Source organism: Scleropages formosus, chromosome 7 (genome assembly GCF_900964775.1).
Source record: "Scleropages formosus chromosome 7, fSclFor1.1, whole genome shotgun sequence".
NCBI classification, from domain to species: domain Eukaryota; kingdom Metazoa; phylum Chordata; class Actinopteri; order Osteoglossiformes; family Osteoglossidae; genus Scleropages; species Scleropages formosus.
The window spans coordinates 12214065-12227167 of NC_041812.1; the positions used below are offsets into that span (position 1 = coordinate 12214065).

The following is a 13103-nucleotide window of genomic DNA, read 5'->3' on the forward strand; positions in this document are numbered from 1 at the left end:
AGATTATCCGTCACATACGAGTTCTGCCATATTTGACGACAGCCAACGAAGAATGAATCTGTGGCGCACATGATGAAGTGTTCACCGTTGTATAAATCATCTGAACGAGCACCGCGACGTTACCGCGTTGCGATGGGCGTCGAGCGACCTGCACCGGCGGCTCCGCCTGCATGCAGCCACGGTACAAAATGGAGCCGTTTCCTCGGCCTTCTCTGCACTCGCATCTTCTCTGTCAAAGGTTTCTCATTAAGCGAAGCTGCTGCGTTGTCCGGATACACGCGGCGGCTCATTCCGCCCGAACAAATGAACCTACAGCTTTGTTTCCCGGCAGAAAGGCGCTCTCTGCAGCCCCCCGTTGAACTCAGTCGCCGGCCCTCTTTACCAAACGGCTATATCTCAGAGGCGCATATGTCAAGCGGAGGTGATGTGAAGAAAGCCACTGAAAAGCAAACAAGGACCAAATCCCTAAACGTGTGTGTGTGTGTGTGTGTGTGTGTGTGTGTGTCTCCTTTGGTCTTCTCCGCGAGGCTCGTTTCCTTTCCCAAGAGTTTGATCAAAAATTAAATTCTAATTACATAATTTAACTGGAATTTGAAGTAAATTTAATCACTTTTTTGAACATTTTACCTCCTGACTGCAGTATTTGGAAGATTTGCTCGAAGATGTATAGCGAGTACCGAGAAACAGAATATCGATGTCTCTCTAGCTCTGCATCTCCAGAACGGTGGCTTTGTTTGCACATGACCATGTCTTTATTCCTAATTCCATTTCTAAATTGAAAAGTACAGCAGACAGAAGACAGTCACTGTTTGTGTGATGTCAGTGGGACCTGGGAGATAATGCAATGCAGCAGTCGGCATGCCTTCTCAAATCATTGGCAGCACCAAACTACTGGGTACAAAGGTACAACGTCAAACGTGGAAAGCACTTAGAATAGAAAAAAATATGATCGTAAGAACGGTATGTATTCTGGAGCAAGAGCCATTCAATGCGACCCTGCTCAGGACTGACAATTGCGCTTCCACTGCGTATAACAGAGTGACCCGTTTTACGTGCACTAAACTTTGTTGAAAAGAAGAAAAGAAGCATCTTAAATGAAGCACTCTTTCACTCGTGCTATTCTAAGTCATGACACGTAGGCATCGAAGTAAGGTGGCCTGTAACCGTTTCGGCACCGAGGGCCGCTGGAGAGTGCCGTCCGAGTCGAACCCGCGCCAAGTACCCGGGTGGTTAACCAGAGACAGCTGCTTCTGCCGCACCTATCATGTTGGCCCATGAACTTTTTCATCATGTGCATATATGGCAGCTTTGTATACACACACACACACACACACACACACACACACATATATATGTCTGCAAGATCACAGTTAATATTTTAATTTGCCTGGCTGGATGTCCCACAGGGCCGTATAATGGAGCTACACCTACTACTGACACATAAGGAAAAACAGGACATGTGATAATGCACATAAAACAAAATGATGCCGGGTCACCATGGCAACAAGGGATGCAACACATCTGGGACTTAGGTTGCCCATGGCTAAAGGGCTCCCAGACCCCAGGCTGTTTGCAAATATTTTACATTGTTATTCACACGCACATTCCAATCGGGCAGGGTTCATTTTTGTTTTAATTTTAATACCACCTACACTGGCAGAATGGTCTTCTCCCCAAAACGAAAACGCTCTGCGGGGGGTCTTCCTCACATTCATCATCCTCATCTCTAACACAGTCCGATTGCATAACCCAGAGCTATGGTCCATTTGACCACTTTCTCTGACATTCATTTTTACACCGCAGAGTTGCAAGCTCATCCTACGAACGCACACCTCCAGCTGCCTGCTGCTGTACATGATTCGCGGTACTGTAGCCGTATGTTGCGGCATTACGAGGAGACCGAAACAGTGATTTCATGTAACGGTATGTCATTTAGAAATCAATAGGACCCCAGACCCGGCAGAAGCAAAGCGGCAAAGGGGAGCGCATCTCATCACGTATGAACACAACATGACAAGCGCACCGATACGTGCGCGGCTGCCCACGAACGCGCGTCCTGCTGACTCACACTCCACGGTGACCCACCCGTGCAAAGCGTCCATCCATGTGCTCCATCCCTCCTCCATCCATATGGACACGCACGCGACTGCCGCACCTTATCGTCCGCGAACCTCAAGAAATCCCGCTGCGCCGGAGCGGCGCGCTCCCGTGCGCGTTGCATGATGATGTTACGCGCGCGCTCGCACCTGTCTCCAGGTTGAGGGAGATCCTCGCCTCGGCGAGGTACGGCGTGTCACTCTTGGACCGGACTCTCCGGATGGGTCTGCGGTCCACGTCCACGTCGGCGTCCACGACCACGTCCCCCTGCGGAGGAGCCGCCATGAATGTGAGCAGCGGCGGTGCGGGGGCGCGCAGGGCTACGGCGGTGCACGGCGGTCCAACCGAGATCCACGGGAACGAGGAGTGAGGAGCCGGGAGAGAGGGACCGGGAGTGCGCCGGAGAGGGAGGGGTGGGGGGGGGGGTGGGGGTGAGGGTGATGGGGGGTCCGGCCCCGCCCCCTCCTGTCGGTCGGCTCCGCATCGCTGATCATCACAGATCACATCACTGATGATCACACACACACACACACACACACACACACACACACGGGACACTGCTTGCCACTTGCGAGTAATTGTGTTACATTATTATTATTATTATTATTATTATTATTATAATATGCAACACTTCTGAAGATCACCCGTCGTCGCTGAAGGAACTGTGTTTCACAAGTGACCCGCAGAAACACTGCAAGAAAAATGAACAGAAGGTACGAAATGTGTTTTACCGCATTTTCTACTTGAAATCTCCATTGGAAACGTCTATTTGCCGTTTTTCGAGCCCTCTCTTATTACAGAGCCACGTACCTCTGAGCTTCTGCCGGTCATGTTTATGATCCAGAAAACAAATACGATGATAACAAATGACCCCAATAATGAATCCGTGCTTTGAAGTGAACTTTGTATTGCGTTTGTTCAACAGATGCGGCACAGACATGATTATTTTAACATGACGCGATCGGAATTAACGATTAGATAAAGTACATGGGTTATCAAGAAAAACCCAAAATTATTCCCCAGTTTCAAATAATTCATCTTTTACGGTACCTGGACCCAAAGGGCGCACGTTCGAATCTCGCCTTCGACTGTAGTGCGCGTGAGCAAGGTGGTTACCCTAAATTACTCCAGTAAAATGATCCAGCTGTATAAAAGGGTAAATAAGTCTAAGTGGCTTACAGTAACATTTTAAGTCGCTTTGGAGAAAACTGAAAAGCCGCAGCAAAATGAATAATAAATATAACTTCAGCAGGGAACAGTAAAACTAGGTGTCTTCATTGTGAAAGACTTATATTATACTGGTAGTGGTAAAAAGTACTTGTTGAACAAGTACTACTAATTGTCATTATTATCATCATCATCATCACATAATAATAATAATAATAATAATAATAATAATAATAAATATGAACCCAATAACGCTTCAAACGTCAGGGATAGCAATTCTTCATCTTTTATGAATGCGCTTTTGGAAATTCTGCAACAAATGCAGAATTAAAAAGTTAAAAACATGTATTTTTATCGACATACATGATGATACTGCTGAAATAATCAATGATGAGTGACGAGAAGAACGATTTTTAGAAGGCTATACTATAGCCTAGTAACGGCACATTTAAAAAGCTTTAAAAGTGCATTCGGCCAAAAATGTGAGGATAAAATGCTGACGGGTGACATGGCCACATCGAAATAGCGACGGAAAGCTGACATTTTACAGTAAAAGCACGAATCCTCGGTCTGCCTTCAGCGCAATCGGCCCAGCGCGAATTTTACGACATTGGGTGTGACCTTTACGTCATCTTTACGACACTCGCTGCCTTTTTTGCGGCACGTTCCCTCCCTTCCTCTCAGCAGGGGAAGTGGCAGCAGCGCTGGGCGAGCTGGTAAGACGGAGTTTGGTGGCAATAAAGCTTGAAGGAGTGAAGCGATCTGGTCGCCTTTTCTTCCGCCCTACACGGCAGACGCGAGCTGTGCTAGTTGTCAGGGTGCAGACTTTGGAGTAAAGTTGGTCACTCATAAATGGCTTGATTGAATCCTAAAGTTTACTGCGAGTTCATACGAATATCATATGTGTCAGTTTTATAGAGCTCTGCAGCAAAAAAGTGTTGCCTCAGGCGCACACCACCACCAGCCTGCTGTCCAGGCCAGAAACTAGGAAGACAGAGTGTGTCTTCATTACTTATTTGGTGCTCTATAACTTGGCTTTTTCCTGGCTGCAAAATGAACGATAATAAGGAAGTTGACACTTGCATGATGACGTAATGTGTTATTTATTTATTAATTTATCACACACTCCTCTCTCCAAAGCAACTTACGCTGTGAGGTTTGTACACTAAGCTGCTTAGAGAGTTTTCCCCCCTTCCAGGGCTTATGGTGGAAAGCAACAAACTAGCTGCACTTAAGAATCGTGCATCTGGTCTCTCTTTTTTGTGTACCCGTTGTATTTTCTGTGAGATGTAGGTGGCTTTGGAGAAAAGTGCCTGTTAAATGAATAAGTGTAAATGGGGAAGAAAGGGGCAGCTGAGGAGGACAGGAGACAGACTGAAAAGCTGAAGGATGCATCCTTCCCACGTGCATCTGTCCCTGCCTGCCTGCCTGAGATTAACGTCTTTGTTTTCCCCTCACGCAGCCGTGGAATATAACCGCGATGGTTCTCCGACCGTTCGTCTCGTGGAGGCTCGTCTCTCGCCGCTGCGGTGCAAGATGGGCCAAGTGGGCCGAGCGCGGGCCCTGCGTGGGAATGGCGCGGTCCGGTTCAGGTAGCTTCGCGCCGTCGGATGGATTTCCTCCCTTCTTCCTGTCGCAGCAGCGGGTGTGGCGGTGGCCCGTGGAAACTGTGGACTCGGTGCTCGGAAGTATCTCGACACGGGACACACGAGAAACGGAGCCGAATGTTCCTGAGTTGAATAATGCGTCAAGTAGCCGCCTGCTCGGCACCGCGCTCCGTTCCCCCCTCGGAAACATTGCAGAAAGGCGGTGTGTGAGGAAGGCACGTGAGATCATTCACGACCCCAGCCACCCTAGTCACGGGTTGTTCTACCTACTCCCCTCAGGTAGACGGTACCGGAGCATCCGGTCCTGCGCAAGTCGGATGAGGGACAGTTTCTTTCCTCGGGCCATTAGACTGTTAAACATTTCAGGAGTGAGACCAAAAACAAATCCGCTGTTTTATTTCTCTATTCTTTCTACATGCATATAGATAGTTTATTATTTATTTATGATTCTGTTCTATATTTTGCGACTACAATTTGTATATATACTGTTGACATCATACTCTCAATACCGCATTTTCTGGAGCTGCACTAAAGATTTTCACTCTTCTCTACATGTTATGTTGACGATAATGTGACAAAGCTTGATTTGATTTGAAAACGCGATGCAGCCGTATTTCAGACCTCGCTGGCTTTTAGCGAGTTCTTCTGTCTGGTTTTCACGCACTCATTCACTCTGAAGGCTTTGTTTTCTTGTGCAGATATGGCTGAGTTTCGAAAGGTCTTTTCCAAAGCCAAACACATAGTGGTCATCGCAGGGGCCGGTGTGAGCGCAGAGAGCGGGGTCCCTACCTTCAGGGGAGCGGCGGGCTACTGGAGGAAGTGGCAGGCCCAGGTAACCCTCCCCCCAGGCCTCGGCCAAGCGTTTGAATCTTGACCTGCGACAAACGGCTCAAACAGGCATTCTGCCATCCAGCTCACACTTCTCCCAATGCTATATAAAGACTTGTTTTTGTTTTTAGAACAGATTTGTATGGAGTTAAGACTTGGGTCGGGGGGTCTTTTTACGCAACTTTTTTTTTTTAAATAAAGATTTCTCAACAGCAGCAAAACGGAGTGAAAAAAGACAACTTGCATAACCACAGCTGCGATCCACAAATAGACTCAAAACAAGTCTCAGCTTACAGAAGGAACAGCTCCAAAGTGACTCGCTTTCAAATAATCAAATACGTTCCAGACTTACCTGTGTGATGTAGTCTTGGCTTAGGGAGATGAGATAAATACGATGATAGAGGTCACGATCGGGCAGATCGCTGGTCGTTGTGTGTAGGGGAATGCTGCTGGATGTGAATGATGAGGAAAAGCGAGATGTATGGAATGAATTACTCCCTAGTCACTCCTCAGCGGAACTCACTCTCTCCCTGCGTCCTTCGCCTCAGGATCTGGCCACCCCTGAAGCCTTTTTCCGGAACCCTTCACGCGTCTGGGAGTATTATCACTACCGGCGGGAGCTGATGCTTACCAAGAGCCCAAACGCAGCGCATGTGGCCCTTGCTGAATGCGAGACGCGCCTCAGCCGGCAGGGACGCTCCCTCGTTGTCATCAGTCAGAGCATCGACGAGCTACACTGCCGGGCCGGCTCCCAGCACGTGCTGGAGATACACGGTGAGGGCCATCTAGCGCTGCCGCCGATTGTGTGGAGGGTGAGTGACACGGTTCAGTGCGCTCGCGTTTCAAGTAACAAAAACATGTTCTAGTGTTTTCCCAAGTTCCGAGCACCTGTGTTCTCAGCGTGCTGTCCTCATTATCAATGCCGGCTGCATCACCGTGTCGCCCCTTTTTCTTTGTGTCCATCCGTAGGAAGTCTCTTCAAAACCAGATGCATCAGCTGCGGGGACGTGGTTGTGAATCAAAAGAGTCCCATATGTGCCGCCTTGGAAGGGAAGGGGTAGGGCTTTCCTCTCGAGGTGATCTGTATCCATCCGAAAGCTCCTGGTTCAGCTTTCCACAAGGTCTCTTCTTTATGTTCATAAGTAGATCTGGCAGTATCTAATCTGAGCTCTGACTTTCTTTGTCCAAGATCTCCAGATCCAAATGCAGAGGATGCAAATATTCCAGTCGAACTTCTCCCTAGGTGGGTGGCCTTAAAATCTTTTCATTTGAAAATTTAAAAAGAAATGAAACTCAATATGATGGAGACACAGTGGTGGAGCAGAGGTGGTGCCTCACAGTTCCTGTTTTTTGGATTTAGGTTGGAATCCACCTAAGTCTTTGTAAAGTCTACAGGTTCTTTCCATTTTTGTGTGGGCTTTCTCTAGGTGCTCTTGTTTCCTCCTATAGACCAAAGACATAATGTTTCACTTGAATAGGTGACTAAATTGCCCTTTGTGTGCAAGTGTGATTGCCTTGTGTCCCTCCACTGCAAGCCAGTACTGGACAAGGAATTGCCGAAAATGAATGAGAAATTTCAGAAATTATGGATTTTTCATACCCATGTCCACTCTACTATGGTTATTACCATGTGGATGTGTTTGCAATTTGTTCCACAAGGTGGGGACAGAATAACAGCAGAGCTGAAACAGGATTTTTAACCAGCAAAGGGTATTCAAAGAATTTTTTTTTTTTTTTTTTTTTCCTTTTACTTTTGATACTGTTGTAGTTTGCATCGGATGTGTTAAATACAGTTCTCAGATTAGGCTTATGGTCATTGCTTCGCAAAATTGTAAAGCGATGAGGGAACTTTGCAGCATTCAGGTGAAAGGTAAATTGTGTTCAGGATGCAGGTGTGGATTTTGTCTTCATGCCCTGACCGATGCCGTGTGCCTGTTTGCTCACAGGTGTGAGAAGAGCACCTGCAATGGACTTCTGCGGCCCAGCGTCGTCTGGTTTGGAGAGACCCTGAACTCTGACATCCTGACCCAGGTGGAGAAAGAGCTGGACATCTGCGACCTGTGTCTGGTGGTGAGTCTCCTCCTCTTCCCAAGAAATGTTTTTGAACAGTGGGGCAAAAATGGAATTTTTTTCTCACTTGCTGCTTTTAAAATATGCAGTTTAATTTCCTTGCCTCTCATTACATGGATTTGTATTTATCACACATGGTTCTCAGGAGGGGGGGACGCAGTGGTGCAGTGGGTTGGACCGGGTCCTGCTCTCCGGTGGGTCTAGGGTTCGAGTCCCCCTCCAGCCTTTCGCCCTGTGTTGCCGGGTTAGGCTCCAGTTTGCCGCGACCCCCGTATGGGACAAGCAGTTTCAGATGGTGTGTGATGTATACAACACTAACTAGTGTGCCACCTTTAGTAATTAAGAGTTGGACTGCTCCTCCCAAGCACATTGGTAAATTACACTGCCACTTTAAGCATTCTCATTTTCTCATTCTGAGTTCTCTGGCTGTCAACTGGTATTATTGTTATTACTGTTACCATTATTTATTGCTATTGCTGTTGCACTACTCACTGTCATTGTCATTGTTTTGTTTGTGCAGTATTTCTATTGTCTTTGTCCATAGTCTGTGGAGAAGCATTCAGTAAGAATTTCATGATACTTGTACCTATGACAAACTAAACTTGAACTTGGTTCTCAGGAGCAAATGACATAGTTTTATAATGAAGTAAAAATTGCTTCTTTCTTAAGCAGAGGCCACAGTAAAATGATCAATTAGTGATGACAGTAAATTTAGTTTGTCCATATTAATATGCATATTTGAAAAAACAAGCTCTTTTACACACAGCCTTTATTGCTGCCAAATAAAAGCTTTGGAGGGCAAGACTTATATGGACTGATCTGCTTGCTGTTAGCAGCCACACCCCTGTAACAGTGTATTCCTCAGATCTAATGGTTTGACACATGGATGCTGCTGTCTTTGCCTTCTGCAGGTTGGCACCTCCTCCATAGTGTACCCAGCCGCTATGTTTGCTCCTCAGGTGGCCACCAGGGGCATCCCGGTGGCCGAGTTCAACCTGCGAACCACGCCTGCTACCGGCCGCTTCAGGTGAGTCTGTATGCACCAGGGTGCACAAAGTGCAGGAGTTTTCTCGTTTATGTCGCCGCAGAGTGGTGCTGATACAGTACCGGTGGAAAGTGCGGGTCTGCTTACAGGAAAAGTCCCCCCCCCCCCCCCCCACCAAAAAAAAAAAAAAAGCATTTGGTTAAGTATACTCTGATGAGGGGGGAAACCATGTTTTCCTAGCTCCTCTGCAGCCATTTTCACAGATATAGGATGCCCGTGTATTGCTTTGCTGCAGTACTTCTTTCCAGTTCCTTCCATACAGGTGTTGTCTCAGTGGACTCACACTTATCACTGGTGCTCTAGATGTTATCCATACTGAAAAAGTGTCACGTCCTCGCGAATATGGTGTTGAGCCCAGAGACACGCTAGTGCTTCTGAGCTTCTCGCATTGGTTCTGCTGTCTGTTACAAGATTAGCATTTTCTACGTCCCAGGTTCCACTTCTCGGGTCGTTGCGGGACCACCCTGCCTCTCGCCCTGGAACGCCATGAATCTGAAGTCATCTGACAAATCCCTTTTTCGAAGATCCAAATCATGTCTTAACCAACATTTCCAACTGCAGCTGGAGACAGGAGAAGAAAACGCATGTGGGAGCCCACCCTGAGTTTGGGACTTTCACAGTTCTCCGCTGAGGCTCATCTGTACACTTTAGTGCCAAGTTTAATGCTCAGCTGGTGGTCTCAGGCACTAGGGAACAAGACTCATTTAGAAATATGCTCAGCATGAAAGTGAGCTAAAGTGACCAAACATGCAGAGATCTGCAATTTGGACACAATTCTATATTTTTTCTGGTATCATTTGCTGGCTGTTTGCGGGAGTAACACGTAGTGCTTATTTCTTATATGTAGCATTAGAAAGAGTTTTGTCAAACTGTTGCTTTAAAATTTTTCTAGAGCTTAAAGTGTAACTCTGATGCTTTGGAGCAAAGTTACAAAGTTTCACAGTGTTTTGTCGTAAAATAAAGTGTTGCACAAATATTTCACATAAGTGCCAAACCTTGAATGCGGAATAAAGTTTAGAGTGAAATGATGGGACCAAACTGCACCGAGTGGCTGGGAGCTTCATGCACCAGCAGACCAGAGCTGGTCTTTCCACCACCGGAAAGATATTTCAGAAATGTTACACTTCACAGCTGCAGAAACTCATCTCACCTGAGCTTCTGCTTGTCCTTTGCAGGTTGAGGGTTGGATCAGGTGCTGTGGCTCTACTCCATTTCCAGAAGCACCTGGTCCCAGGTTTCTTCTGCTGTGATTATAGAATAAAAAAGAAATGCATATGGAGAAGCCATGTCCTTTTCATACATGTCTCCAAATTCTTGCCAACAGTGATTTTGCTGAAATAGTTGAGAGTTCTGGTAAACGGCAATTGATAACTGGACTGACAGAATTTTTTTCAGTATTGCCTGAGGTTCTGACTTAGTTTTATTTTTTGTTGTATCATATCTGTTGGAATTCTACTGCAATAAGAACATATGTGAGGCTGTGCATTGGCCTCCCCCATTAGATGGCAGTATTTCTGTACAACTGCACACCCTGCCCCTGTTGCAGCTTGAACACTGTAAGCTGAAGCTTTAAACCAGACAGGCCCCATCACTGTGTGTATCAAACTGTAAGAGCCGTCCTGGTGCTGTTGTATAGATTCCCAGCCTCTCGCTTGCTGGATGGGGGCACTGTGTCTTTGCTTAAGTCTGTTTGCTGTTTTTTTTTTCCCCCCCTCAAAACCGGAGTGGGAGGTGTGACGTTGCTTCTAGTCGCACACCTGGAGTCCCGCATCTCCCAGCATGAGCACCACCTCCGTATCCACGTGTGCACTACTGTTACCATGAATATGGATGAAGGAAAGCAAACTGCCGTTGGTGTTGGGTTCTGTAGAGGTGAGAGCAGCCAGGGGAGCGGTGCTAGGGGTCAACGTGAGGTACGAGTAGGGTGAGTGCCATCAGGTCAAATTCCACTCAGAATCTACTTGCATGGTTTCCAGGGTAAGAGAGAGTACAGAACCGGTTTAACAATACATGCTTCTATGTGTGTCTTTTCCATTGCGAACATTTTGAGCTGCATTCGAACCTATTCCCAGCTGAGGGGATGCCCATGGACATCTCCATGTCTGAGCCTAATATGGCATAGAAAATCAGCCTGGCACGGTCACTTGGACAAACCAGCGGTTCATAGCACTCAAAGGTGCATCTCTCGCTCTCCGACTGCTTCTTCCCCGCACGTTTGTGTCCAGAAATCTCCTGTTTCGCGTCTGATTAGACTGCTGGGGATGGTGCCAGGGACTCCAGCCCACGGTCGCCCACATGATCATCGTCTGCCAGTCACCTTGACTGCCTGAAACGGAGATCATACACAGCACCCTTCTAGAAAGTTCCAGGCTCCAGCAGCTCCATGTTATGCTTTTCACCTCTTTCTTTTAGGAACATAATAATTAGGAGTGAAAGTGATTAAAAAGCTGCGGTTCACAGGAGGAAGGAAACTAATTTGTCATTTCCTACAAGTGCTCTTTTGATCCACAGTTCTGCTGTAATTGGGGGGGGGGGGGGGGGAAATCAGGTTATTTTAAAATTTGTTGCTAAATTTAAAAGTGTCTGTTTCCTGAATTGAAGCTTTATGGAGTGTGAGACCCCTGTTCGTTCGAGCCGGTACAAAAATAGCTAGATCATTCTCCCGCTCTGCTGTCTTTTCCTGAGTGCGCACACACAGAGTCACAAAGCGTACTGACCAATCTTTACATTGGTTCATAACAGAGAAGGTTTAATGGATTTCCGATATGAAAATGCATGGTGTACCACAGTGGCGCGGAGTGGCCGAGCCGCATGGTCTGCAATAACTTTTATTGAATCTGCCGTGGAGCAATATGCTGCTGGAAAATTAATTAGCACTTTGCAGGGTGAACTGAAACTGCAACATCTGTGGCTCCGACTCATTAGACCTTGGGTGGTCCTGTTGAAGAGGCGCAGGGCGCAACATCTGGCTCGCCGAAAGCAGAGCATGAAATATGTACGTAGTTTGGCCCATGGCTCGCAAACTTTCCAAATGACTGAAGGGTGGGAAAAAGTCCTGCAGATGCAGGACGATGAACTGAGTGATCGTGCAATGGATGGATGAAGGGACTGGTGAGATGCGAGGGAGATCCGTAAAGGCGATGTCCAGTGTGTGGGTGGCTGTCGTGCCCTTGTACATTTACATTTATTCATGTAGCTGATGCTTTTCTCCAAAGCGACTTACAGCGTTAAGGTATTTACAATTATTTACCCGTTTATGAAGCTGGGTCATTTTTACTAGAGCAATTTAGGATAAATACCCTGCTCGAGGGTACTACAGCCGGAGGTGGGAATCGAACCTGCGACCTTGTCTGAGCCAGAGTCTCCTGGCGGCAGAGCTGTCTACCTGGGGAGGCTGAGAGTGTGCTGCTGGCTAGACAGCGCCCCCTGCCTGCTCGGAAGGCAAAGAACAGGTGTTTATTTCGGTTGCCCCGGTGTGTTTGTGCGTGGACTCGGAGTGTATTGCAGCTTAGCGAGAAAGATGTAAGTTGTAACCAGCCAATTATGCTCTTATTGAATGTAATATTAAATACTGTGTCTCGGGTAGTAATTTGGTCAATGTGTTGACACTCCTACAATAATCATAATATTGTGAGTTTTTTGCACCCTCAAATGTTTCCAGCACGACTTGCCCTCCTGTGAAGGGACAGAATGTCGGTCATGGGTTTATCCAGTTGCATCCTCACCACCGCTGGACTCCACCTCTTCACCTGTAGCTCCGCCCTCCATTGTTCCTTTCGCAGTCTGGGCCGGGCGATCGCCTCATGTCGACAACGTCTTTCCAAAGCTATTTATAGCTTTGACGTTGTCTCATCTTGTATCTTGGCATCTGTCCAGTCTATAATCCCAACCTCATCTTATCCTTTCGCTAAACAGTGCTCTCCTCATTCGTGCAGTCCGTAATCCCAGTCAACGCAGAGACGGTGTATCTTCATGCATTGCAGCATGTCTCTCCGGTATCTCCTCTTGGATGCCTAGTCAGCATCTACAACTCAACCTTTCTAAGACTTACATCTCCCAGCAGGTTCGCCACCGCCAAAACTGGGCAATTCACTCTTCTCATCCCCACTCAAGAGCCTGTGCGTAACATTCAAGCTAAGTCTGTACTTCTCCCGGTAAACTGAAGCTACAGCTCAGACCTGCAGATGTCTCCTGTAAAACATCTGCAGGATCCGCCCTTATTTCACGCCATGCTTTACACGGCTCCTGGTCCAGTCCATTGTGGTATCCCACCCGAATGTCTGCAACTC

General features: G+C 47.2%; 2 protein-coding genes across 3 annotated transcripts in view; one reads left to right on the plus strand and one right to left on the minus strand.

Moving 5' to 3' along the window:
* The window catches only part of LOC108937770 (phosphatase and actin regulator 1-like), a 67255-nt gene extending 64822 nt beyond the window's left edge, over positions 1-2433 (minus strand). The window contains exon 1 of the mRNA XM_018757917.2: positions 2247-2433. Within this exon, the coding sequence (XP_018613433.1) occupies positions 2247-2382 (136 nt within the window). The 5' untranslated portion in view covers positions 2383-2433. The remainder of the gene's footprint in view (positions 1-2246) is intronic.
* Positions 2434-2701: 268 nt separating this feature from the next.
* Positions 2702-10015, plus strand: LOC108937771 (NAD-dependent protein deacylase sirtuin-5, mitochondrial-like). Of its 2 annotated transcripts, none has more exons than XM_018757920.2 (9): positions 2702-2810; positions 4727-4856; positions 5570-5703; positions 6248-6473; positions 6669-6756; positions 6889-6942; positions 7646-7769; positions 8681-8796; positions 9248-10015. In XM_018757920.2, the coding sequence occupies exons 2-9, from the start codon at positions 4745-4747 to the stop codon at positions 9318-9320; spliced, it is 927 nt and encodes a 308-aa protein (XP_018613436.1). In that variant the 5' UTR covers positions 2702-2810; positions 4727-4744; the 3' UTR covers positions 9321-10015. The 2 variants fall into 2 exon arrangements, with proteins under 2 accessions (XP_018613436.1, XP_018613435.1); XM_018757919.1 differs by lacking the exon at positions 2702-2810 and adding an exon at positions 3935-3980.
* The last annotated feature ends 3088 nt before the right edge of the window (positions 10016-13103 follow it).

Excerpts from the sequence above, each read along its gene's own strand:
- LOC108937771 (XM_018757920.2), top strand. The coding sequence starts at position 4,745 with ATGGTTCTCCGACCGTTCGTCTCGTGGAGGCTCGTCTCTCGCCGCTGC. Across the intron at positions 6,943-7,645 it reads CCAGTCGAACTTCTCCCTAG|GTGTGAGAAGAGCACCTGCA; the intron begins GTGGGTGGCCTT and ends GTTTGCTCACAG. Across the intron at positions 7,770-8,680 it reads TCTGCGACCTGTGTCTGGTG|GTTGGCACCTCCTCCATAGT; the intron begins GTGAGTCTCCTC and ends TGCCTTCTGCAG.